The sequence below is a fragment of the Panicum virgatum genome, chromosome 5K (genome assembly GCF_016808335.1).
Source record: "Panicum virgatum strain AP13 chromosome 5K, P.virgatum_v5, whole genome shotgun sequence".
NCBI lineage: Eukaryota > Viridiplantae > Streptophyta > Magnoliopsida > Poales > Poaceae > Panicum > Panicum virgatum.
In genome coordinates, this window is record NC_053140.1 from 17,551,542 (window position 1) to 17,579,023 (window position 27,482).

Below are 27,482 nucleotides of genomic sequence, written 5' to 3' on the forward strand. Positions count from 1 at the left end.
CAGCAATCACGGTATAGTAAATCGATCCACTAGGGGTCAACCACACTGCTGCTTAGTGGTTGCCTAACTGTATGGGACGCCGCAGACCATGCATACAGCACGGAAATGAATTACTAATTAACTTCGATTAGTTCTGCTACAAACTCGTACGTGGCCGTCACATACTCGCATCCGGTGGACGCACCTACATCTTGTGGCCCCGGGAACAAGCAAGCTGTGTGGAGCCGCCGGAGCGCGCCTGGCCGCGCGAATTAACTAGTCCCTCTCGGATTGTCAGTTGCAGGACCGGCAGCTAGCAAATGGGATTTCGGTGGTTTTTGACGCACACCCAGCTCGACTAGTTTAATTATCGATGGACACGATTAAGTTCCTGCCATTTTTTAGGCCTCCTGCAGGTTGCATGGTTCCGTCACTAACACACTAGCAGTAGCCACCAGCCATGCATGGGTTGATATATGTGTCCCTTTTTTTTGGGAGGTGCGTGGGTGGCTTGGCTTAATGCTCGACACTTGCTCAGCACCATCGATCTCAAAGCTATCCTTGGAAGAAATTAACATGTCGATCCATATACCTATCACAAAAAAAAACACATTCTAATTTGTGCCCTGAAGTTGGATTGTTTGGTCTTCTGCAGAACTTGAGGCACAAAATGGCCGCTAGCCTAACTGAAATGATATCGGAACTAACCACGTATTCCTATTTGAAGTTGTGTTGTAGTACCGTCATCCTAAGATGCAAAAACGGAAATGAATGAATAGAGCAACAGCTCGTGTGTTTGAATCCGACCAACCCAACTCAGACAAATGTGGCCTCCCCCATGCAACTCGCCCCCGCCCCCCCCCCTCCAGCTCGAGAGTTTGACGTGCCGCGCCGGTTTCTCGCCGCCACCGTCATCGGGCAGACGCCACGTGCTTTCCTTCCTCCCCAGCAGCCAAGCTAGGGACACCGGGCTCCACGAACAGAGCCACATGGACCTCACGAGTCAACCCACGTTTGACCTGCCAACTTTTGAAAAATTACCATGAAGCCCTCGGATCCACCTTATAAAAGTCGATCCATGGCCCCGATCCATCTCATCACCTCGAGCTCAAGCGAGTAGTGTACACAAACACACTTAGTACTCATTAACAGGTTGTACTCCATAAGCCTCGTACTAATTAAGCAAACATGGCGGCGGACATTCGCGCCACCACCATGCCCTCCGCCATCCTACTTGCGCTCTCGCTGTCCCTGCTCGTCGTCGCGGCCCGCTCCGACACGGCGGCGGCGGCGGCCGCGCCGGTGACGCCCTCGACGGCGTGCAACGGGACGACGGACCCCAGCTTCTGCCGGACCGTGCTCCCGTCCAACGGCACCAGCAACCTCTACACCTACGGCCGCTTCTCCGTGGCCAGGTCCCTCGCCAACGCCAACCGGTTCCTCGGCCTCGTCAACCGCTACCTCGCCCGCGGCGGCCTCTCTCCCGGCGCCGTCGCCGCGCTGCAGGACTGCCAGCTCCTCTCCGGCCTCAACATCGACTTCCTCTCCGCCGCCGGCGCCACGCTCAACACCTCCGCCAACAGCACGCTCCTCGACCCGCAGGCCGAGGACGTGCAGACGCTGCTGTCGGCGATCCTGACCAACCAGCAGACGTGCGCCGACGGCCTCCAGGCCGCCGCCGCCGCCGCGTGGTCCGTGCGCGACGGGCTCGCCGTGCCCATGGCCAACAGCACCAAGTTCTACAGCGTCGCGCTCTCGCTCTTCACCAGGGCGTGGGTGCCGGCCACCAAGAGGTCATCGAGGGGGTCGTCGGCGGCCAACAAGCCGCCGCACCACGGGCACGGGAGGGGGCTGTTCGACGCCACCGACGACGAGATGGTCCGCAGGATGGCGCTCGAGGGCGCCGCCGCCGCGGTGCCGGTGGTCGGCGAGGTGACCGTGGACCAGAGCGGCGCCGGGAACTACACGACCGTCGGCGACGCCGTGGCCGCGGCGCCGAGCAACCTCGCCGGGAGCGGCGGGTACTTCGTGATACGCGTCGCCCCGGGCGTGTACGAGGAGAATGTGGTGGTGCCCAAGAACAAGAAGTACGTCATGATGATCGGCGACGGCATCGGACAGTCGATCATCACCGGCAACCGGAGCGTCGTCGACGGCTGGACGACCTTCAACTCTGCAACGTTCGGTAAGCGTCTCGTGTTGATTCTTTTTTCTTCAACAAATTAAGTTTGGTCCAAGTGGCACAAAATTGTGTCGGTACGCACAATTTCTTCAACAAATTGTGTCGGTGCGCAGACACATTATCCAAGTGGCACAAAATTAACCATTTTTGTAGTCAGTCAAAGTCAGCTGACTCTTCTGATAAAGTTGAGTTGAGATTTACCTTACATGACAACTACAGTAATTAACATGACATTGACATCCATCCATGATATATATTAGGGCAACGACACTGTAGCTCTCTCTAACTTCTCCTTCTGGGCCCTTTAATTTTCTGCCCGCAGCTGTTCTCGGGACAGGGTTCGTGGCGGTGAACATGACGTTCCGGAACACGGCGGGGCCGGCGAAGCACCAGGCGGTGGCGCTCCGGTCCGGCGCGGACCTGTCGACGTTCTACCGGTGCAGCTTCGAGGCGTACCAGGACACGCTGTACACGCACTCCCTCCGGCAGTTCTACCGCGCCTGCGAAATCTACGGCACCGTGGACTACGTGTTCGGCAACGCCGCCGTCGTGTTCCAGGGCTGCAGCCTCTACTCGCGGCTGCCGATGCGGGGGCAGAGCAACACCGTCACGGCGCAGGGGCGCAACGACCCGAACCAGAACACGGGCACCACGCTGCAGGGCTGCGTCGTGGCGGCGGCGCCCGACCTGGCGGCCAACGCCGCGTTCCCCGTGGCCACCTACCTCGGCCGGCCGTGGAAGCTCTACTCCCGGACGGTGATCATGCAGTCGGAGGTGGACGCGGCGGTGGACCCCGCCGGGTGGATGCCGTGGGTCGGCGACTTCGCGCTGGCCACTCTGTTCTACGCCGAGTACAACAACACCGGGCCCGGGGCGGACACGAGCAGGCGGGTGGCGTGGCCGGGGTTCCACGTGCTCGGCAGCGCCGCCGACGCCGGCAACTTCACCGTCGGGAACATGGTGCTCGGGGACTTCTGGCTGCCCCAGACCGGCGTGCCGTTCACGAGCGGGCTCAACTGAAAATAGATAATGATGATGGATCGTTAATTAGCTGCTAATTGGAAAATTAAGTCGGTGCAAAGTCGACCTTAGTGGATTGTATTCGTTGCAAGTGGTAGGTAGGTATACAGAAAAAAAAGAGAATATATACAACAGAATAAAAAGTGGTGCAAGATCACCTCGATTCGATTTATAGCTGTATTAGGCTATTAGCTACTCCCTCCATTACAAATTATAGATCCATTCCAAAAGCTATGCATCTAGGTTTACTAAAATAAACGACCTGTAATTTGGAACGGATGGAGCAGGTTGGAATGCTATCTGCTGTATCATATCTGATGAAAGTTACCATGCTATTGCGCATCACAAATGGTCTTGTGTTCCCTTCCGTTGTGTGTGGCAGCTGTCTGTCCCGGTTAGTCTCCGCCCGTGTGATCCCAGGGACGGGACGGAACTGCTCACAGGCTCCTCTCTTTAATTTCCGCTGTTGGATGATCATGTATTCATGTTCCCCGTCGCTGCCTCGCGCCATCAAGCTACTCCGATTCGATCCCATCTGCCGCCCCGGCCCTCAAAAACGATTCTCATCATCCCCTCTATATGAAAGGTTATCCGTTAGCCTAGAGGAGGAAGGCATTGCCAGCCACCATTCCCCCAGTTCTCCCAATCATCTTCGGGAGTCTGCACCTCTGCCTTCCTCTCATTTGTCGTCCCGCCATCGCCTGCTTCACAACCGCAACAAAGAATTCTCCGCCGCGTTCTTTTTCTCCCCACAGCAACTCCACGAAGGTCATCCTGGAGGCCAGCAGCCAGCCCTCGTGATGTGCGGGCCCTACGGGCATGGAACCCACACGTCAGTGAGGGTAGACGGTAGTCCCTCTACATGGGGGCTAAGTCCTTCTCCAAGGATTGTAGCGATGAGCTAGCGGATGTGGAGGAGAGAAATGCTGGAGGACTCGCCCGCACAGTAGCACACGGTGACTCGAAAAGCGTCCGTGTAAGAGGGAGGAGTGTTGGAGAGCATGCGTGACCGGCGCTTGCTTACACGCTATGAGTGTCGCAGCGCGCTAGTGCGTCAGTTTTTATACTGTTCATCAAGTAAAATAATCTATGAGGTACTCTCTCGGTTCTAAATTATAAGACATTTCAAGAATTTTGGAGAATAAAAAAATCTCAAATTTGACCAAAATTTTAGAGAGAAATATAAAAATTTATTATATTAAATTGATATAATATAAAAATATAACTAATAAAGAATCTAATGATATTTACTTTATATAATAAATATTATTATTTTATTATATAAATTTGATCAAATATATAGACTCTCTAAAATTTTTGAGATATCTTGTAATTTGAAACGGAGGAAGTAGTAAGGAGCCGACTGATGGGCCCTGACGTGGGCAGCAGCCCGGCCTCGCGTAGCAGGCCTGGCGGCTGGCAGCGACTGGAGGGTGAGGCCGGCCCAGCTCGGGGCACGCAGCCCAAGCGCTATGTGTCACTTCGGTTGACAGATTTCCCACCATCATCTCAAGAGATGCGCTCTCCTTCGTGGGTCGAAATTAATTATTAGGCTAATATGCTAAATTAATATTAACATCTAAAAATATAACACTCATGCTATAGTGCACATAAAAAAGAGCCATGTGAATGCGTGCAGCAGAGAACAACCACTATGACATCACCATATGCATGCAAATCTATAATTAAAAAAACTATAATTATTAAACTGACCATCTAAATTAAATTTGGATTACACCATTATCTTTTTTATTACAAGATCTTCAAAACAAGACCACACTTGCCTATGTTCACACGATTTTTTTTAAAAAATATTTTTTAATATTAAATAATTAGTTTCAACTACTAGGAACAAATACTTTAACAACACAAAAAAAATATTTTTATGAACAAAAAATTAAACATAACGAACAAATAATAATGTACAATGAACAAAACATTAAACATCACGAACATTTGATTGTATATACTAAATAGTAAAAAATAAATACCACGAACAAATGAAATAACATGGCCGAACAATTTAATCTATAACGCGAACAAATAAAGTATACGCCTGGAACACTTATATTATGAACATAGAATAAAAGATTAATAGATAGTTTGAACAGTAAAGAGTAGCATAAGAATATAAAAAATATAAAAAGGATAGGTACATAAAGATTAGGTAAAAAAAGTGAAATAAGAAATTAAAGAATAAAATAAAAATATTCAAGAAGATACAATAGGGAAAATCATATTAGGTAAAAAAGTTATCAATTATTAGTACAGTTGTTATGAGTGAGTATGTTAAATAAAATTGATTAAGAAGTAAAATAATTAAATTAAAAATTCTTAGTTGGAAACGAGAGAAAAGAAAACCTACTAAAAGGTTAAATAAAAAATAGAAAAAAAGAATTAAGTGTTATAAATCACAAATTTATATTATATGAAAAAGAAAATTCAAGAAAGAAATTTATACATTCAAAACTAATTTTAAGAAATCGAGAAACAAATTAGGATACAAAGTAACCTACCATGCCAAGAAAAAAAAGAAAGAAATAGAAAAGAAATGTTACAATGAGACAAGAAAAAGAAAAAAAGAGAATAAAGAAGATCACGTCAATGAGAAAAGAAAAATAACAATAGAAGGGAAAGAAAAAATGGAGAAAGCAAAGCAACTAATGGAAGGGACATATAAATGAAAATAAAAATATAAGAAAACTCAAAAAAAACTTAATACTGAATAAGAAAATAAAATATAAAAGAAGAAAAGTAGAGCATGGTAAATAAAAATAAAAAGAATAACATGAATGATTAGCGTTCATGCTTGCCGGAAAAAGAAAATTGAAAGATGCAATAAAAAATAGAAGAAGAAAAACAAAGGAGGAAAAAGAATAAAATAATTACTATGGAGCAAACCTGTCATGTTACAGTATGCCAGTATGCATGCCGGATGCATGTGTAAGAAATCACATGCATGTGGCTGCTATCACCAGCAGGTCGCATCATATGCATGCGCGTCGCTATCACATGCAACAAATCTGTATGGTATATGCTGCTGCTGCTAGCACTATCAATGCATCTATGTGTGGGCTGATTTGAGAAAACTATTATTGGGCCTAAAATAGTCAAGCAACGAGCGCACATTCCTTTAGACGATGGACGTGGAATTTCGTAGCCTGGGCGACGTATAGCCTCCCGGGCTGGGACAGGCCTTGCTTACACAGCTGCAGCAGGCCGGCTCGGTGCACCAGCCCACTCGCAAGAAGGCAGCCCAGCTCTGCACAAGGCGCAGCAGTAGCACGCACTCCAAGGCCCGTGCAGAGGTAGGCAGGCAACAAACAGCCGGGACAGCACAGTGATCTTTTCTCTTCTATCCTGCTCACCTGTTTAGGCAACGTCCTTTTTTTTTGTGAAAAGAGAGAGCTTTATTACTGAGTAATAGAAGATGCTTGCTCGACACAAACTGGTACTCGCTCTCTCCAAACAGCACTATGGCGAAGGCGCTTGGCCATCTGTGCTAACTCATGGGCAACTCCATTTTGATCCCTCCCTATGTGGCGGAACTCCACCTTCAGTAGTTTCCTGGCTTCTTCCAGTGCGGCTCTGATGATGAAGGTGGAAGGAGAACGTTGGGCATCAGGGCATGCAAGGTACTTTATCACTGTAGAACAATCCGACTCCACAATTGCCTGACCGGGGGCCCATTCAGCTGCAAGAGCTAAGCCTTCTCTGCACGCCAGCGCTTCCACTTGCTCCACTGAGCCTCCTTTATCAATGTACTTCCAGCCCGATAGAATTACCTGCCCCAAGTGGTTCCTGATAATCACTCCAATGCCAGCCTCGCCCGATGCTTCTGAAAAAGCACCGTCCGTGTTTATCTTTATCCAGCCGGATGCCGGGGCTTGCCACCTGCATTTGGCAGGAATACGAGCCCTTGTGTCCGTCAGCTTCGACACCGTCGCTTTTCCTTTCAGATCTTCAGCGCCCCCTTGCTTAATGCTAGACAGGGTAGTCCAGTAGCCAGACAAGAAGCTAACTGATCCCTCAGTTGGAATCCATCGGCCTCCATGTGTTAGCTCGTTTCTCACATACCATGCATGCCACAGAATTAGGATCAGCCGCGCTGCTTCCCCCGCATTGTTCCTGTCAATGAGCTGCAACAGCCATTCAGGCCCTGAGAAGGATAGCTCGTCCTCCAACGGCAGATCCCAGCACTCTCTCATCGCCTCTCTGAGAGCGAGCGCATGGTTACACGTAATGACCGTGTGATGTTCAGACTCCTCCGCACTTCCACACAGGTCGCACACGCCGTTATGGGTAATCCCCCTCTTCTTCTTGTTGCTCTTCGTGGTTAGTCCACCATGGATCAGTTTCCATGCAAAGATGCGAACTTTATGGGGGATTGGGAGCTTCCACAACTTTTTCCACGCAGGCCTAGCCCCATCAGGGTTGGCGCTGCTAGACGAATGGCCCGCATCCAGCTCCTTAAGTGAAGTACCAAGGCGGTACGCGCTCCTGACCGTAAAGGTGCCAGTTTTCTCATAATGCCATGCAATCGTATCTTCCTCTTCACGCCACGGAATATGCATCTTCAGAATTTCATCCACATCAAACTGATGGAAGAAACGTCGGAGAAGGTCCTCCTTCTAGCTACGGGAATCCTCATCAATCAACTGGTGAACCCATTTTAGTCGGCATGATCTCGTGCTCCTTCCAGGCCTGAGAGAATGCGGCTTTGGGATCCATGCATGCCTCCAAATTTTAATTTGTTTTCCATTGCCCACTCGCCATATAACACCCTTCTTAAGGAGTTCCAAGCCAAACATTATGGCCTTCCAAGTGGGAGACACCGACGCTGGAAAAGCTGTGTCCAAGAGATCCCCATTTGGAAAGTACCTGGCCTTCAGGAGTCGGGCACATAAGCTGTCAGGGAAGGCCAGGATCCTCCACGCTTGCCGAGCCAGCAGTGCTTGGTTGAACGTTTGGAGATCCCTGAAGCCGAGGCCCCCTCTATCTTTAGAACGAGTGAATTTCTCCCAAGCAATCCAATGAGTTTTCGTTGCCCTTTTTGTGCACCCCACCAAAAGTTCCTGATGCCGCGCTCCAATTCCTCACATGTAGCTGCAGAGAGTTGAAAAACACTCATAATATATGTGGGAATTGCTTGCGCCACCGACTTAATCTGGACCTCCTTCCCTGCTGAGGATAAAAGCTTTTCTGTCCAAGCTGCCATTCACTTTGCAAACTTCTCTTTAAGTGGCTGGAACCGCTTATCTTTCAGGCAGCCATCCGGGGTTGGCAGGCCCAAATATTTCGCCTCAAATTGTGCTCTCTCCACGCCAAGCACATTACATATCTCCCCTTTGACCTCAGCAGATAGACTTTCTCTTACCAGAATGGAGCATTTGGATGGGCTTAGCAGTTGGCCAGTTCCACGTTCAAATCTCCTGATCACCTCCTTGACGCAGTGAGCCTGTGCAACATTCGCCTTGAAGAATAGCAGAGCATCATCAGCAAAAAGGAGGTGGGATATCTCAGGGGCAGCCCTTGTGATTTTCAACGCCTCTAGGTTCCCTCCCACAAGCTCATTCTGCAGTGCCATTGAAAGAGCATCAGCCACAAACAAAAATAAGTACGGCGAAAGAGGATCACCTTGACGGAGACCGCGTGTTGGCGTAAAGGAGTCTGTTGGGACCCCATTGAAGCGGATAGAGAAACGTACAGAGGAGACACATGACATGATCCACCGTACCCAAATTCTATGAAAACCCAGCTTCAGTTGTACCTTCTCAAGGAAGGACCAATCAACACGATCGTACGCCTTAGATAAATCCAATTTGTATGCACAAAAATTTGTTCGAGCTGAGGAAGAATTCTGGACGGCATGCAAGCATTCAAAAGCAATAATAGCATTGTCTGTTATCATTCTTCCCGGAACAAAGGCACTTTGACTTGGTGATATAATATCATGCAGGATAGGGCGAAGACGATTCACCAAGCATTTAGACACAACTTTATAAAGCACGTTACATAAGCTAATCGGCCGGAAATCAGACAAGGATTCAGGGTGGGGAATTTTTGGTATAAGGACGATGGCAGTATCATTTACCTGACCTGGCATAACCCCGTCCTTGAAAAAAGCTCGGACAACACTAGTCACCTCCGTCTTGATGATGCCCCAGTTACGTTGGAAAAAGCGGGCTGGAAAGCCGTCCGGCCCAGGCGCCTTTAACGGCCCAATCTGGAATAGGGCATTACTAATCTCCTCATCAGTAAAAACCCTGCATAATAGATCATTCATCTCAGCAGTTACCTTCTCACTGAACAGGTTAACCATATGATCCGGAGTCACATGTTCATCCTTCTTATACAGGTTCTGAAAAAAATGAGATGCCATGCCTGCCATTCCGGCCGGATCATCACACCACTGACCATTGTCGGCTTTCAACTTTTTGATTTTGTTTTTCCTTGACCTCCACACAGCTTTCCTATGGAAGAACTTTGTATTTCGATCCCCTTCCTTCAGCCACGATATCCTTGATCGTTGAAGCCACATCATTTCTTCTCTATAAAGGACTTCATTCATTTCTGCAGCAATCTTTTTCGCCTCCTCGCGACTCTCACTGTCGGAACCACTTTGTGCAGCATTGAGTTTATCTCGCAGCTCCTTCAGCTTCTTTCGGATCGAGCCAAACTTTGATTTGCTCCATTCTTGAAGAGAAACCATCACTTCCTTCAGAGCGCGTGCAACCGATCCGAGATCCGCCCCCGGCCTTGCCGACGACCAAGCTTCCTCGACCACTTCCGTCAGGGATTCCTCACGTTCCCACATTATTTCATACCGCAACAATCTTCCACCCTCTCGGGGGTGTAACACTGGCGCCGATCGTAGCAAGGCGATACCAGATGGTCAAGAGCAGCATGTTCAAACATGTTTGACCAAGATGAAGTAGCCACTGCCCTATCCAGTCTGACGCGTACATTCCTCCTCCCAGCCTGCATGTTATCATACGTCCACGGTAGCCCTGTAAAGCCGAGGTCATGCATATCACATTCAGCAAGAACATCCCTAAAGGCTTCCATGCGACGCTCATTCCTTCGGGTTTCCGAAAAGTGTTCGAACTGCCACATCACTTCATTAAAATCCCCCATAATTACCCACGGTCTATCAGATCGGAGCCGAATACGCTTTAGAAGTTCCCACGTAAGGTGACGATCCTCAGCCCTAGGTTCGCCATAGATAAACGAAATCCTCCAGGGAATAGCCCTACGTCCTTTGAGTACTTATCTGATCAAAGGTGAGTTTGTGCTTCGCTAATTTTTTTTTCACCTTTCAAGTACCCACTTATGGGCGCTTAGTATTAAAATTTTTGGGTCAGTTCTGTGTCTGACCGATCTGACTCGTTGAAGCAACCGGTCTGATGGGTCGTACCTGGGCAGCATGTCAGATACAATTCTCTTGCACCCCCCTAGTTTTGAAGCTTCGATAGTGATTTTCAGTGTCTCCTTTCCATCATGAGTCTTTATCAACGTCACTTCCCAGATCAAAATCTTGTTAATGGCATTCTTCGGCCTTGGCTCAATAATGATAACATTCTTTCCCTTTGCTCCTTTGGGTTGTTCTGGCCACATGAGTACCTTGACATTATTTAGGTTAATGGTATGAATAGGAAACGAGCCTTGTCATCTTGCATCTCACACAAAACCAATCATCCTTCATTAACTGACAATAGTATCTGTCGATGAAAAATATTGCAATCATTAGTTGGATGATAAAAAGAATTAGGCCACTTGTAATATGCACGCCAGTTCAACTCTTCAAACGGCAGTATGGTATGAGACAACTTGATCTTTCCGTTTCTAAGAAATTTATCAAATATGTGATCATACTTAGAAACATGAAAAGTAAAACGAGTTTGTTCTTGCTGATTCTTTTGAATCATCTTAAGATTATGCATTCACCATAGACCCGCTTCACCATCAAGGTCGAGTCAATCACTAGCTCGACATCATCGTCATGTGTGTGTGGACCCTCAATGGATGCATGCTATTTTCTTCATCTGTTCTGTCCAATTAGGTTTTCGAATGGAGTTTTTAGGGAGGCGCACGTATGGGTGGTCATGAGATTTTTCCACAGGGCCGAAGTCATAGATAGGTCTGGACCACTTCCTATATATTCAGCTACTATGATTTGTTGTTCCAATCAAATTAAAGTAGCTGAAGGACTACTGTTGAGGGAATGACCCAGCCCATGTTATAAATGAGCCTCATGTGACGGTCCAAAGACCTACGTATTTGTAAATCCTGTACTTTATAGGAGACCAGAGACAAAATGCTACCTCACTCCCCTCCTATATATAGCTGACCAAAGGGGTCAAAGAGGGGCGCTCTCTCTCCCGAGCTCTTCTCACTTGCTCTCCTTGTTGCCTTCTCCCTCTCTCTGGTGTTTGGCTGATTTTCATCCCCAACAGTAAAATGACATTGCTTGTACTATTTATTAGCCACATTTGATTAATTAATTATTCCACGGACAGACATATCCTGACCATGATAAAATAACTTGTTTCTAGATCAAATTTTAAATTCTAACATGACTTTTTTTTAGAAAAGATGGAGTAGCAATTAAATAACCTGGTGCGTGTATCCTATTCCTATCTTATATTTGACAAGAGGCCATTACCCCATCAAACCAGTAGTCTCGTGTTGTTTCTAGAAAAAAGAACTTGAGTAGTCTCTCGCGCCTGCCTTGTACGTCCGTCCGAAGCGCGTTCCAGCTTTGGAGCGCCTGGCTTGCACTTCCTCTGACTCCAGCCTAATCCAGGTCAGCGCGCCCACAACTCCACCCTGTATAAATACACCGTCGGCCGTCTCATACCGGCGAACCCAATCCAACGTCCGCAGCAAACACACCCAGCTGACTCCCCCTGTTTCCACTCCACTCGGACCAGATCCCAAGCACTCCACCAAGAACCTTTCCCTCCCCTCCGAGTTACTCGAGGAATCCATGTGCGGCGGCGCCATCATCTTCGACTACATCCCGGCCCGGCGCCGGGTGTCCGCCGCCGACTTCTGGCCGGACTCCGAAGCCGACGCCGAGGACTCCCACGCCCCGCGCGCCTCCGGCGAGAGAGGTAGGCCCTCGGCTTCCATTTCTTCCTCCTCTGCTTCTTTCTTGGTTCGGTTCACAAAGGGTGTGATCGATAATCTGTTGATTTGATCCCGTGCAGCGCCGCGCGCGAAGCGGTGCCGCAAGAACCAGTACCGCGGCATCCGGCAGCGGCCGTGGGGCAAGTGGGCGGCGGAGATCCGCGACCCCGTGAAGGGCGTCCGCGTCTGGCTCGGCACCTACCCCACCGCCGAGGCCGCCGCGCGCGCCTACGACCGCGCCGCCAGGCGCATCCGGGGCGCCAAGGCTAAGGTCAACTTCCCCAACGACATCTCGTCCCCAGCCTCTGTGCCGGCGGCAGCTCCGGCCGTGCTCCCGGCGCCCAAGGCGGAGGCAGCGGTGTCCGACGAGGTCAAGGAGCTGTCCGAGGAGCTGATGGCCTACGAGAACTACATGAACTTCCTCGGCATCCCCTACATGGAGGGCGGGAGCGCGGCCGCGCCCGCCGCCGCCGCCGCCGCCGCCCCCGTCGCGGAGGAGCCGCAGGCGCCGGTGCCCTCCGGGCTGTGGAGCTTCGAGGACTACTACCCGGCGTCCCTGTCGCTCTTCACTGAATAACGGACGCCTCCTGATGTTCTTTTGTCCGTTAATTTTGTGGAAAAAAATCCCCCCTGCTCGTCCGCTGTCGCCATGAGTGGCTAACGCCGAGCTGATGATCCTTGTCTTGTGTCGTTGAACCCATCCATTGTTTCATTTCATTTGTGACCGTGCTTTGTAACTCCCCAAGTCAATCGTGTAATCAAGATTTGCAGTTCGATCAGCTCTGACCCGTGCTCTTCCGCAACTCGCGGCAGAGGAATCTCGCTTCCGAGATGTAAACAAATTGGCCCATCGCTGTGATTGAGTTGCATTTACTTGATCATTTACTCCCTTGTAGAATTTTGGCTGCTATAAGCATTTGGAAGATCAATTGTACCACCGCCGTGTCGCCGTTGTTCATTGCAAGCGCAGAACGGGAAATGTCCCCAGCTCCGATCTTTCAGAGCTGAAAGATTCAAACAGAAGACGCGCTCCAACCAGGTAGGCGCCAACGGAGGAGGCGAGTCGTTTTCGGGACCGTACGATCGAAGCTCAACGGCTGATGCGGCCGTGCGGAGACGCCGCGTAGACCGCAACGCCGGTGGCGGCGGCAGCAGCGCGCGCCTGCCGCCCGGAGCGAGCCGCCGTTTCGGCGTTTCGCGCCCCTTGTTTCTGCGGCCGCGTCGTACTGGTATCGCCGGCGGGGCGGTCGTACACGGTACTAGCACAGTTTCCCTTCCCGCACGTTTTGGGTCGCGCGCGGTGGTTGTTGCTTGGAGTGCAGGCCAAGGCGCGCGGCAGGCGCTTTACCGTGGGCTGGGGGAGATTCGGGGGGCAGCCGCTGATTTTTGGGCCGGCGGCGCACGCAGGAACGGAACAAACCCAAGAGGGGCCCGCGTCCTCGCACCTACCACCAACCTGTCTCTGTCTGCCGGTGAGAGTGAGACCACCAGAGGATAGGAAGCGAACTCGGCATCTTCTGCTCAGGTGTCTAGATGCAGATACCTCCTCGGATATTTACAGTGCAATGTCATGCCATATTTGCGTTATGAACGATGGCTTATCTTTTTAAATACACAATTGCATATCTTTACATGTCTGTGGACCCATATGAGTTTCACCAGTTTTGGTGAGTATTTGAATACAAGAACAACATGTACAAAGCCAACCCCCAGGCCGGCCGGCCCCACATGTCATCATCTGGTGCTCATCTTTTGCGTGGAAGCTAAGCATAGTGTGGACTTCGCGTGCACGACAAGCTTAACCTTGGTACCTACCTCAATCAAGCCACAAAAGGAGCTCTCCCCCTGACTCTCAACACGCACCATTTGGAGAGAAGTTCTCACATCATCACGATTTTCTTGTTCTTCATGTGAACCATATGTTTCATCAAACTCCACATCATGTAATTCTTCAACAATACCATGAGTTTTATTATAAACCCTATAAGCTTTGCTACAAGATGAATATCCAAGGAGAAATTCATCATCACACTTGCTTTGTAACTTTGATAACTAAGTTCTTTTTTTGAGAATATAGCATTTGCAACCAAAGACTCAAAAATATGAGATATTTATCCTTCCAACTAGCAGCTCATATGGAGTTTTGTTGTGAAATCTATAGCAATTTAGCCTACTTGAAGCATGACAAGCGGTGTTAATTGCCTCAACTCAAAAACTATCCGAAATATTATACAAGAAGAGCATTGATCTTGCCATATCGAGGTTCTATTTTTCCTCTCAACGAGACCATTTTGTTCCGATGTGTATTTGGATGAGAACTCATGCTTGATTCCTTTGTCATCAGCTCTTCAACTCTTGTGTATTTCTAAATTCACTTCGATTATCACTTCTCACTTTCTTCAATTTAATATCAAATTCATTCTCAGCCCTAGTCAAGAATTTCTTGAAAATGTCATATGTATCGGCCTTATCATTTAGAAAGAATACCCAAGTGTATCTTGAGTAGTCATCCACAATCACAAGATAAGAACAATTTTCTCCAATGCTTCTATATGTAGTAGGGCTAAATAAATTCATATGTAATAATTCCATTAGTCCTGATGTTGACATAGTGCTTTTGGAGGGATGTGAATTTCCAACTTGCTTTCCGGCTTAACAAACACTACACAATTTATCCTTCTCAAACTTCACATCTTTCAACTCAACAACTAAATCGTGTTTCAAGAGCCGGTTGAGTTGTTTCATGCCAACGTGAGCAAGTTTTCTATGCCATAACCAACCTATTGATGATTTTGAAAATAAGGAAGTACTCAAGTTGGCATCACTAGAAGAGAAATCCACAAGATAAATAGTATCATGTCTAAAACCTTTGAATATATGATCTTTACAATCCAAACTAGTCATTTCAACACTATCACTAGTGAAAGAGCACTTGTAACCAAAATCACAAAGTTGAGTAACTGACAAGAGATTAAACTTGAGAGAATCAACTAGCAACATATTTGAGAGAGAGAGTGATCATTTGAGATTGCAGTTTTACCAACTTCTTCAACTTTGCCTCAGCTATTTTCACCAAAAATGATATCACTATAACCAATAACATTTATTCAAGAGAAGAGAATATTTTTGAATCACTGATCATGTGTTGAGTGCAACCACTATCAAGCACCCAATGTCTTCTTCCGGCCTTGTGGTTCACCTACAAAAGAAAATTAGCCTTTTTAGGTACCCAAGTATTCTTGGGTCCTTGAATGTTAGAGATTAAAGCTTTAGGCACCCAAATGGCATTTTTTGAGCACCATTTATAGGTATTCCAGCACTAACACAACCTTTAGAATTTTTAAAAAGAACATATCTGGAATCAAAGGATATATCTTTCTTGTTTGTGCAGTTTTTCTCATTATGACCAATATTTTTGCAGTTTTCACAAAAAGAAATACCACTAGCCTTCACAAATATGGTATTTGTTTGAACAAAGGCTGCCTTCCCTTTCTTGGGAATATATTCAAAACTTTCTTTGTTCATTGTGAATTTCTGGTTTGCCCAACAATGATTGAATTGAGTCCTTTGGCCATAGCACTTTCTCAAATCATTTATCAAGCAAATAACCTCCTTCAACAATTTATTTTCCACAATGAGTGACTCATCACAAGAAGATTTATCACTTGAGCATGAAAAGTCATCGGCATCATTGAGCATCTCAACAAGGTCATCATAAGTGAGTTCATCGAGTTCGCCATCTTGTAATACCTTATCACCACCTTTTGCCATAAGCCAATGTGGCGTGGAGAAGAGTGAAGGAGCTTCCAGCAACACCCTTTGATGGCTTGTCGTCGTCATCATCATCATCATCATCATCATCGGAGTTTGCATCGGAATCCCACTCAACAAAATAAGCTTGGTCATTTTTCTTCCTCTTGATGAACCTTTTTTTTCTTGTCATCATTTTTTTTGCCCTTCTTGTTCTTGTCATTTTTCTTGTTTGGACAATTAATGACAATGTAACCTTCTTCACCGCACTCAAAACACTTTTTGTTGTCAAATGAATTTTTCTTTGAAAATTGACCTTTCCTCCCATAGCTCTTGCTCATGAATTTGTTGATTCTTTTTACAAAAAGAGTCATTCCTTCGTCCGACTCATCCTCATTGCAATCTTCATCATTGGCACCTTTGAAATATTATGCCTTGAAAGCCACACTCTTCTTCTCATTGTTTGCTGCACCATGAATCTCATCTTGTGACTTCTCTTTGAAATATTATGCCTTGAAAGCCACACTCTTCTTCTCATCGTTTGCTGCACCATGAATCTCATCTTGTGACTTCTTGAACATATCATGAGTGAGCACTTCTCCCAAAATTCGTGTAGGAGTAGTGGTCTTCAAATTTGACCTCACAAGCAATGTCACAATTGTGTCATATCTCTCCAGAAGACATCTAGAAACTTGTGAGAGAAATCCACATCCGGCACCTCAAATCCAAAATCCTTGAGCTCATTTACAATGTCATTCAACCGGTTAAACATCTCGGGCACACTTTCTTCTTTCTTCATGGCAAATTCATTAAACTTTTCTTTGAGCACATCTCTTTCACACTTGATGTACCCTCATGAATTTCCATAAGTTTCTTCCACATTTCTTTTGCGACTTTAAGATTCTTGACCCGGTTGAACTCATTAACATCAAGAGCACTAAACAGCACATTCACGGCTTGATCGTTGAGTAAATCATTCTCTTCATCACGAGGTGTCAAATTTTTCTCATCAACAGTGATATATCCATCATTCACAATTGTCCATATTTTTCTACTCAAAGCCTTGAGATACGATGTCATTCTAACCTTCCAATAATCACAATTGTTCCCATCAAAGAATGACGGCTTCCCAACATGAATTACATTCTCACTTGTCATTATTCTTACTCCGGGATGTTTAAATCTTTGTTAATTGAATGCTTAGCTCGGTACCACTTGTAGGATCAAGAACACCGACTAGAGGGGGGATGAATAAGCGGTTTTAAACTAAAAACACAAACACTAGAGAAATTTAATTAGAACCACAAGAAGGATCCTATGTCTAGTAAAACTATCTCTAGTGGGATTTGTAACCTAGGGTGACAAGAAACAAATCAAGTGATAAGAAAGTAAATTGCTCAAAGTAAGTTGCAAAAATTGAAATGAACAAAGAAATAACCGAGCTTGACACAAATTTTTTTCTGTGGTGTCGATGACTTGTCGGTCATCCCTAATTCACATTGAGGTGGATCCAAAGAATCAACCGCTCCTCTATCAAAACTTCTCTTGATATAGAGCCGGCTTGAATCAATGAACCGCTCCAAACCTCGATTCCACTAGTATTGCTCTTCACTCGGCGAGGTGAGTACAATAACCACTCACAGCAAATTTCGGGGCTCATCCACAATCTTCTTGATGGGCTCCACGAAATCACCTTCTCCAAGCTGTCTAGGGATAGGGAGTGGCAACTCACAAGAGTAACAAGTCGATGACGCTTGCTTGAAAATTTTCTAGTGCCAGAAAGCTCAAACTTTTGATGCAAGGCACTAAGATGCTCTCACACTCACAAGAATGCAATCTCTAAGTAAGGAGTGTGAGAGAGGGGGAAACCAGCTCCAGTATGTCAAGAATGCTTTCCAAGAGGCCAAGATAGACCTCTCACGACCGGGCATGGGATATATATATCCCCCCTCGTCCCTCTCGAAAACTAACCGTTACACTCATAACCCGTAAAAATAGAGTTTTCACGGACTGTCTGCCTCATAGAAAATGGACCATCCGTCATTCAAAACCAACAGCTAGATCTGTAATGATTGCTTGTCAGAGTCGACCATTAGATATTTCGTGGACTGTCCGCACCCTATGGGTGGACCGTCTGCCGTTCAAAGTCCTGACGACTCAGAACCGAAAGCATCTCTAGACAGATTAGATTTAGAGGGACGGGCCGTCCCCACGAGCTGGGCGGACCGTCCGCCCTTCACTTTGTGCATGCCACCAGAAACTTAAAGTTTCTGTCCAGAACTCTTTGTTAGCTGGAGGACCGTCCACCGCCAGGGGCCGGACCGTCTGCCGGTATACCTTCCAGCGCAATGCAAAAACATAAGTTTCTGTCCAGATTTTTTAAGGAGGGCCAGACCATCTACCCTCTAGGGCCGGACTGTCTGCCCCTAGCAGTAAGCTCACATTTTTTCAAATTTGATTTGCCATTTTTTAAATGTTGTTAACCCTCATGCATGCAACACTGAAATTTGAGCAAAATGACACCAGAGAAGGGTCATGCAAAGGCACAATGACCCCTTTTGATAGTACGGCTATTTATCTTATTAATCTGGTCATTATTCATCCTCTAATCACCTCATGACTGCAAAATAGAAAAAACCTATCATATACCTTTGCCTTGAGCTCCTCCTTTGAATCATCATCTCAAAATAGGGAAAATTGGTCACATAGCATCAAAAGATCACCATATCCAGAAAATACCATTAAAATTTTGCGGATCCGTAAAATAGCATCGAAAGAATGAACATTCCCCGGAAGTCGCATTCTGTAATATTTTCTGCTACTTGTCCAACACGAGCGTCTTCTTCCTCCCTTCCTTCCCCTTCCGCTCCTCCCTACCATGGCCACCACCAGCAGCCGGGATACTGGAACAAGGGATGCGTCCCAATCATGCTTCGCCTCGCGTACGTGGCTCACGCTAACCATTCACCTTGCACCCCGGCTAGCTGGCTCCCCACACCCTCTGCTCGCGCTTGCTTCTTCTTGACGCGGGGGGACTCCATGGCATTCCCACTCCGCGACCGCTCCCGCGCTCCACCAGAAGGCCTCCGCCGCCAGCTACCCGCGCACCACAGGCTAAGCGCTAGCACCATGACGACGTCGCCGTCCACCACGTCGTTGTGCCCCATCACCGCGACGCCGGCAGTGCGGCCGTCCAGCACCACCACGTCTGGGGTGTCGAGTTCCTACGGACGACGACAGGTCGCGCAGGCCGTCGCGGTGTGAGCGGCCGCCGCACCCTGTTGCCCGCCCACGGCCGACCAGGAGGCAGGCATGGTCGGTTCGGCGTCGTTGCTCCCTGTCACGACCGGCCAGGATGTCCGACCGGCCAGCGCACCGCGGTCGGCCAACATGCTCGCTTCATGCCTGTCGCTCGTCACCACCATGCGCGTGCCGCCGTCCGGGTGCTGCGCGGGGCGTCGGCCCGACCCTGCGCCGCCTCGCTCTGGTGAGCAGATGCGCCTCCGCACCGGCCGCGTTCACGTGGCCGTTCAGGTGTCCAGGATGATCTGCTCCGCCTTGTTGAGCACCGGGCACGGCCCTGTGGAGGAGAGGAAGGAGGTGGAGCTCGCGCTGCCCTGGAAGACGGGGAGCGTCGGGCCTCCGGGAGAGCTCTCTGGCGCTGGCCGCCCAAAGGCATGGTAGCCGGAGCGTCACCGCAGTGGAAGATGGAGGAGAAGTGGGTGGCGAAGTTCGAGAGGTACTTCTTCCTCGTGTGCTTGGCCGACAGCAGGCCGTTGAAGGAGGTGGCGACGGAGAGTGGGTGCAGGTGCCGATCGTCCTTGGTGGGGCGAGTAGCGTCAGGGCAGGGGAGGAGATTCACGAAGCAGACAACATTTGCTCCAAGGCGTGACAGAATGCTATTTTCAGACAACGTTTTTTGTTTCGATGCTATTTTATGGAACGCCAAAACTTTAATGATATTTTTCGGATATGGTGATCTTTGAATGCTATGAGACCAATTTCCCCCCTCAAAATATTATAGTGATATCAATGTTCACTCGTTGATCCATGAACTTACCTATACTCATTTTTCTCTCAAAAAATTGTGAGTACGATCGATTCTTTTCAAGATAAGAGTTGAGCAATTCCGATTTCGATTAGTTCGGTTCCGATTCTAACCGAACTAACCGAGGCCATCTAACCCACACATGCGTTCAGAAGAAGAGGATGGGAAAAAAAATCTGGATCTCGTCGGTCGTCGAAGCCTTGGAGGTTCCTCCAGCACCGCCACACCGGACCTGCAGAGGGCCGCCGCCGCTTGCCGATTGCGCCTGCCAGGAGCCGCCACGGCACTTGAGGCCGCCGGCGTCTTTCCTGCAGGAGAGCCGCTGCCGCTTGCAAGGGAGCCGCGCTGCCGCTGTCTGCAGGGCGGGTGGCCGGGACCGGCTGCGTTGCAGGGGCAGGTGCTGCGGTCCACGGGGCACGGTGTGCACGGGGCGGGTGGCCGGGACTGGCGTACTGTGGCGGGACAGGGGAAGGGGCAGGGGCGCGGCGGCGGCGGCGGCGCGCGCGGGGCGGGGGAGGGGGCGGCGAACGAGCAGCCGAGCAACGGGTGGGCGGCGGGGGTCGGGGCCTCGGGGGCGCCGTCGAGGTGGGGCAGCGGGGTGCCTGGGTCTGGGTGGGCACTCGGTTCTGGGGAGTCAGGCGGCGGGTGGGGGATCTGGGATTGGTGATGGGAGACGGGTGTGGGTGATTGGATACTAGGGTTTGTTAGTTGGGCTGCTTTGGGCTTTTGGCCAGCTGGGCTAAATTTGTCTTGGGCTCGGTTCTTTCGGTTAACCAGGTTAGGAACCGAAACCAAACCGAGTATTTCGGTTCCTGATAACTGGGAAGCGAAATGGAACTGAAATTCTCGGTTTCGGTTTGGTTCGGCTCCGGTTCTCGATTTTTTTCTATTCGGTCCTCGGTTCTCATTTTTTTTGTGCCCAGGCCGAGCCATGCCCCCCCACCGAGTTCCTTGTTGCCTCCTTTGTCTTGTGCACCAATCTGCGGCCCAAACCGAGGCCGGAGCGTCATTTTCGACCGCCCGAGCCGCCAGCCGCACACGAGAAAAAAAAGAGAAAACAGAGGGGGAGAAAAAAAGATAACAGAGAGGAGGCTGGGATTCTAACCGCGTTTTGGGAGAGGGAGGCAGGAGAGCGGGGCCGTGGCGTTGAGGCGAATCGTGTTGAAGCCCGATAGGAATCGCCGTTGATTTTCATGTCGGAGGATTCTTGGGTACATGATGTCTCGGTCATCTCAGTGGGGTAAATTTTTTGGTGTTTTAATAGATTGATTGATGCACAAGTGTTGACACCTTTTTTTTTGACACATGTCAAGAAAAATGATGTTATGAAGGAAAGGTTGCCGATTTGAAATAAACCAAAACATGCACAAAGTCAGGGCCTGCCAATTGAGTCGCAGTCGATGGGTCAGAAGAATATTCTATGAAGATGCTGATCCGCGCGGTTTGATGATCGGCCGATGGAAGTTGCCGACGAGTCAGAAAGAGAAGAAAAAGTCCGAACTTTATGAGGATTCTGATGATTCGGTTGTAATTTTTAGTGTAGTTTGTTTTAGAAAGTATTTACTTTTAGTCAAGTAATATGTTTGCCGTAATCGGTTAGGACTGGTTAGCGTAGGCTATATATATATATCAGTTGTACGGGACCGGAAAAACTGGATACACATCCAATACAACAACCCTTTACATTTCTTTGCAATTTACTTTTCTGTCGGCGGCTTCGCTATTTTCTTTTCGGCGAGTTCTTTCAAGTTGATCAAGGACATCTCACATTCGAGCGACTTGATTTGCTGGTGAGTTTTCATTTTACCGAATAAATTTGAGGTTTAGCTACCGGGCGTATCGTTGTAGTTTCGTTCAAATCTATTCAAATGTTATCGAAATCATCTAGGCGATGATCTCTGGCGCATTACTGTTTTTTCATCTAGATTTATTCACAATTTATCGATTTCGACTAGATTTGTAGGTTTGTTTCTATGCTTTTGGCCATTATCACATTTATCTGCTTAGAAACATATTAGATCGGCTATAGAATTGGCAATAATATCCTGTTATCGTAAAGGATGGTTTAGATCTGTTTCAAGCGTTATCGAGCAACATCATCTGAATTACACATTCATAGCTTAGATCTTATTACACACGTGTAATTGGCTCCCACAAGCTGATTTTGTGGTTTCCCGCATCGGCTGAACCCGCTGGTGCGCTTGTTCGTTCTGCACCTGCATTTAATATCTTTTGTCGTTTTCTCTATCGGCAGAGCTTGCCGATACGCTGGTGTGACAGATATTCGAAATCTTAGCCGATACGCTCTCGAATTTAACTTTTATTTATTTGTTGCCAATTGCAGATCAAATTGACTGGCACGCTTGGTTGACTTTCCGAAGCTTGGCAAATCCTTGCCCTCGGATTCCAGTGTGTTGATTTTTTGCGTCAACAACAAGCTTAACCTTGCAATAATATCACTTATGCCTACTTGTCTAGCACTCGAAGAAAAGGGATATCTTGAGAAATAAATTCTCACACTTTGGTACTGCTCTAACGCACATCTGTATGGTAGAGGCAGACTCGTGCAAGGCCAAGTTGAGATACAGTGATGCATACGAACATTTTACTCAGCATCTTCAGTTTTTAGTCAAAATATATGAACTGCCAATATATTTCCTGACACACTAATCAGATTCCAATATAGAGTCTGCATTATATTGTTCAAAGAATGACATTTTTTCAGAAAAAATTGATATTGCAAATCCTTATCCAGTAAACCCCTTGAGGTAGGAGAATCTGATTATAAAAAAACTAACATGTTGTGGTGTCTTTCCATTAGAAGTACAACTACACTACCTAGTAATTCTTTAAGCAGAAGAGTTTGATGAGAGACATCATATAAATGTATCATGAACATTCAAGTATCCTAAAGAATATGAAATGAAACTAGACTTTTGATACTATGAGTTAGAAGAGAAATCTGATTTTACTCCTAAAATCAAGAATACAAATTGAGTTTTACCTGTATCCTTCATAGATAGTTACTTATCTAAAAGGGAAGTAATGCCACCATAAAATATGTCATAGAAGTTACTTGGTTGATCTAGAGGTTGTATCCTAGGTGTTACTGAATTAAGAATGAGTTGTTGTAGTTGTATCTTAGTTGTCATATGGCTATTAGCTATCATATATACCAGTTGTGCAAGGCCTTAGAGCCTATAAATAGAGGCAATGTCCTCATGTTTTGTAACTCATACATGTACTCTTTCCTTTATGAATAGAACTTGATGGTCCTATTATAGATCTTGGATTAGATTTCTCCGTTGAGCTTTGGATTAAGCTCTTGCTATCCGTGGATTCGGATTTGACCTATTGGTCTATATCGTCTCTAGAACGATATTTAGCTCAGCACGTTGAAGCGGTTGCTTCAACACTTCTGTGCTGTTCCTACCTATCAACACCTTGGAGTGTTCCTCCAATTTAGTGTGCTGCATCAGAGTCTTAACATGTATCTTCTAATAAAAGGAATCAATTTATTCATTGTTGCAAGACAACAGGAAATGTTTCATACCTGCACAATGCAAGTACAAAAGAACACTAGTATGACTCTGCCACTATCCCACTATTTTCAAGAGCATGGCTTCCAAAACAACCTAACAAATAATTTCAGCCATGTACTGAAGGACTGCATGACTGAAAGTCAGTTGCATTATGTCTGAAGCATTTTTTTTACGTCTTGTTCTTCAGTTAAACTTGAGCAAAGTCAGCATACATCAAGCACATAAAAAAGACAGACCAGCAAAATAATCACAAAACTCAATCTAGCAGGTGCAGTATTAGCCTATCAATTTCAGCAAAGCAACACTTACATGATTCTGTTTATCCCTGCCAAACATAAATCATCCAGGTTCCACAAAGTTTCAATATACAATACCTCTAAATTAATGTTATCACGACTTTGGAACTTTTGGGAAATGAAGCTTAACAATCATTGGGAGTTCAAGGAGCTGCACTTGGGACCTGCCCAATAATACAGTCTTCAGCTTCTCATCACAGTTCACAATGTTCTTATTCGTCGGGTCCTGAAAATCAGGATAGTTAACATCTCAATAATAATAAAAACAACCCCAACAAAATAACAACAACAACAATAACAGTAATAGTTATAGTAAAATAATAGTAATAATAATAAGCCACGTAAGGGAAAATTTTGTTTCTGTAACAAAATGGTTCTTTGTTTCGGCACTAATATCTAGCAGTGGTAGATAGAAGGCCTTGATATAGTGGCATTTGTTGATCTGCTTGGTTTTGACAATTAATTGTTACTAATATTTTTCACATAAATGAAACCGTTTTTTTCTTTCTTCCTTTATATTAAGTGAGTTTCATGCTTTGAGAATGAGTTTCAGAGTTATATTTATGCATTATCTGCACGGACATCGGGACAAGCTTTCAGGAAGGTACAAAGAATGAGTTGCTTGTCAGTTTTTCCTCATGCCAGTCTATCCAATGGCCACCATTGGCACCACAAACAGTTTGGTCATGAGGATGCACTAGTATTCTGACACACAAACAAGCTCAATAACAGATATTATTTGACCAATGTCGGAAAAGATCGCACCTAATAAAATAGTGCTGAAAATAAAAGAACAAATACTGGTAAAATGAAAACAGCCGTGCCAAAATAAAGTTCCCATTCTTGTAAAAAAACTGGCACAATCACATATGAACAATTACCAATAAAATGATACAAACGAAAAACCAATTTTCTGAGCAAAGCTATGGAGTACAGAGCATAAAAGACCATTGCAAACTGCGTCCACGCCCCACAACATCTTGAGAGAGCCAAGCTATCATCCGTCTAGATTAGTTTGAGTTGTTGCTTTGCTAGCTACATGTTAGGAGACTTTATTTGAGTTTTGATTTTGGTTAGCAAGTGTTGTTAGGGCCACCTCTATGTGAAGAGATGGCAGGACATTTGAAGTTAAGCATGGAACTATCAAGCCACATAAACCAGCTGTTTCGAACCTCTGACGAGGGCGAGCATGCCTATCAATGGAAACATAGCTATTCATTAACTCCAAATAAAATCAAGCGGTAACCATAACAGTGCTAACCCCATTGTCAGTTCACATGGAGGATATGGAAATAGATAGAATGTCAGGCAAAATCGAGGTAGCCAAATTGTCCCACGATGAGGTTACACTCCACAATCCAAATGTTAACGATTATTGTTTGAAAAACTTTTAAAGATTATTTATCATCTTAACAAAGAAAGAAAAAAGAAAGCAAGCGGCAGACCGACATCTGAAGCTATACTATACATATGACAATTTATTATGCACCTTTACGCATGTTTGACAAAATTGACAAAGTCTTGAATTATAATTATCGACATTGTTTGCTGCCGCACTGATCAATTCCAAGATCATAATGTCTACACTTCAGCGAAGATTAAGGAGATGACATACTGTTTCAGATAATAATAATATTCCCAACTCTTATAGCATAAACCTAATAGCACAAAACAAAATGTTGGCCAGAACCAGCTGCCATTCAGCTATTTTCCCATTGGCCTAAAACTTCAGGCCTGCCGGCTGCCGCAATAAACAATGAGTTCAATCAACACTGAGCACCAACCACTGTGACTAATTACTGATTTCGGAAAGGGGGCAGTCCATTCCCGTACGCATGCATGGCGATTAGTACCTGTAGGTTGTGTTCCTTGATGTGGGACCAGACACGGAGGAAGAAGGAGAGGTGGGACATCTGGGACCGGCCCCCGGCGAACTCCCGCAGCGCAGTCGGCAGGTTCACCAGGTCCACCAGCCCCGCAACCTTCTTGGGGCACTCCGCCACCGCCCGCCGCAGAACCATCTTCTGCCCTTTCAATCTGAAGAGGGGAATCTGGATTCGGGGAGAGTGAGCTCCAGGCTGGAGGCGCGAAGGCCGCCGGGCTTGCCGCGGCCGCTTGCGACGTGCCCGCGCACGGCGCCGGCGGGAGGCGCGCGCACAGCAGGCAGCACCGCAGCAGAGGCCACGGCCCGCGGGCAGCAGGCGGTGGGATGCGCGGCAGCGCTGGGGGCGGCGGCCGGCGGGAGGCGCGGCACGGCGGCAGCGTGGGTGGCGGCGGCCGGCGGTCGGCGGAGCCCTCGGGCTCGGGGTCGGGAAGCTGGGGCGGCGGTAGGGGCGATGGGAGGGAGAGCCAGGGTTAACCAAACCGACCCGTCCGGTCAAACCGCCGCCCTCCGGTAGTAGTTTACCGGACCGGTTTGACCAGTAACCGTTGGAAACCGGTTGAATTCAAATCCAAATTCAAATAAATTCAAAAAATCCTGTACAACCGGTTCCGACCGGTTTACTGGCCGGTTTGACCGGTTTGAATTCAAATCCAAATTCAAAAGCTCCCGTGCAACCGGTTTACCTGCCGATTTTACCGGTTTACCTGCCGATTTTACCGGTTTACCGACCGGTTTGACCGGTTTACCGGCGGTGTGACCGGTGGGCCTTAATGGGCCGGCCCATTTTTTCTTTTTCTTTTTTGATTTAACTTTAAATCCCCGCAAACTATACTAAATGAACGAATTTTTGAGAAAATTTGACACTATTAGATTCATTGCACCTTGAAGTATTTTTAGGAATTTTTTTGAAAATTTTTCATTTTTTGAATTTAAATTTAAATTTTGAATTTTGGCCGGTTGGGTACCGGACCAAACCAGAACCGGCCGGACCAGTTTGACCGGTAACCGGTCAAACCGGACTGGTTCCCACCGGTTTGGTGAACCTTCGGGAGAACCAGACGGAGGCAGTTGTTGGGAACGAGGGAGAGGAGATAAGCTCGGGCTGAGGGAGTTGTTGGGCCGTTGGGCTTCAATTTTGAGATGCTGAAAAAGTTTTTGAGCCAAAATTTAGCGCTTGGACTATGTATTGCCTGAAAAAAAAATCTTAAACGGGCTTGTGGTGATTTCACCCCAAAGGAGTATGGAAGCCTATTACTCCAACGGGTCTCTATGTACGTCAGTGCTATCCATCGCCCGCGTTGCAAGATACATATCCATCGCCTGAAAGAAATTAAATAGGTCGCGGAGTGATTTCAGCCCACGGAGCGTAAAAGTCTATTAGGTAGCAAAAGTAGACTGCATTAATGAAAGATGTTGCTACCATATGCCCGTGTCTGCCGTTCTGCATGTTGTGCAAGTTGGTGCTGGGCTGCCTATTTTTTCTTTTTTCTATTTTTCTTTATCCTTTTCTATTTTAGCGATATAGATGTATTTTTCTGTGTGTAACTAATTTGTTCACAATGCTAATCATTTGTTCGTTTGTAGATGGGAACATTCCTTGCATGGCCTTAGAGAAAATAGCACTATCTTGTATGGCCCTAGAAAAATA

General features: G+C 47.0%; 3 protein-coding genes across 3 annotated transcripts; 2 read left to right on the forward strand and 1 right to left on the reverse strand.

The window, feature by feature from the left end:
• The first annotated feature begins 1,089 nt into the window (after positions 1-1,089).
• On the forward strand, positions 1,090-3,351 carry LOC120706729 (pectinesterase-like). The gene is made up of 2 exons (XM_039991437.1): positions 1,090-2,164; positions 2,484-3,351. The coding sequence occupies exons 1-2, from the start codon at positions 1,168-1,170 to the stop codon at positions 3,179-3,181; spliced, it is 1,695 nt and encodes a 564-aa protein (XP_039847371.1). The 5' UTR covers positions 1,090-1,167; the 3' UTR covers positions 3,182-3,351.
• An 8,508-nt stretch (positions 3,352-11,859) lies between these two features.
• On the forward strand, positions 11,860-13,092 carry LOC120706730 (ethylene-responsive transcription factor ERF071-like). The gene is made up of 2 exons (XM_039991438.1): positions 11,860-12,297; positions 12,394-13,092. Exons 1-2 carry the CDS (start codon positions 12,171-12,173, stop codon positions 12,888-12,890), a joined length of 624 nt encoding a protein of 207 aa, XP_039847372.1. The 5' UTR covers positions 11,860-12,170; the 3' UTR covers positions 12,891-13,092.
• A 10,805-nt stretch (positions 13,093-23,897) lies between these two features.
• LOC120706731 (upstream activation factor subunit UAF30-like) lies at positions 23,898-26,280 on the reverse strand. The gene is made up of 2 exons (XM_039991439.1): positions 25,803-26,280; positions 23,898-24,175 (listed from the first exon to the last, which is right to left on the reverse strand). Exons 1-2 carry the CDS (start codon positions 25,968-25,970, stop codon positions 24,044-24,046), a joined length of 300 nt encoding a protein of 99 aa, XP_039847373.1. The 5' UTR covers positions 25,971-26,280; the 3' UTR covers positions 23,898-24,043.
• Between the last annotated feature and the right edge of the window lie 1,202 nt (positions 26,281-27,482).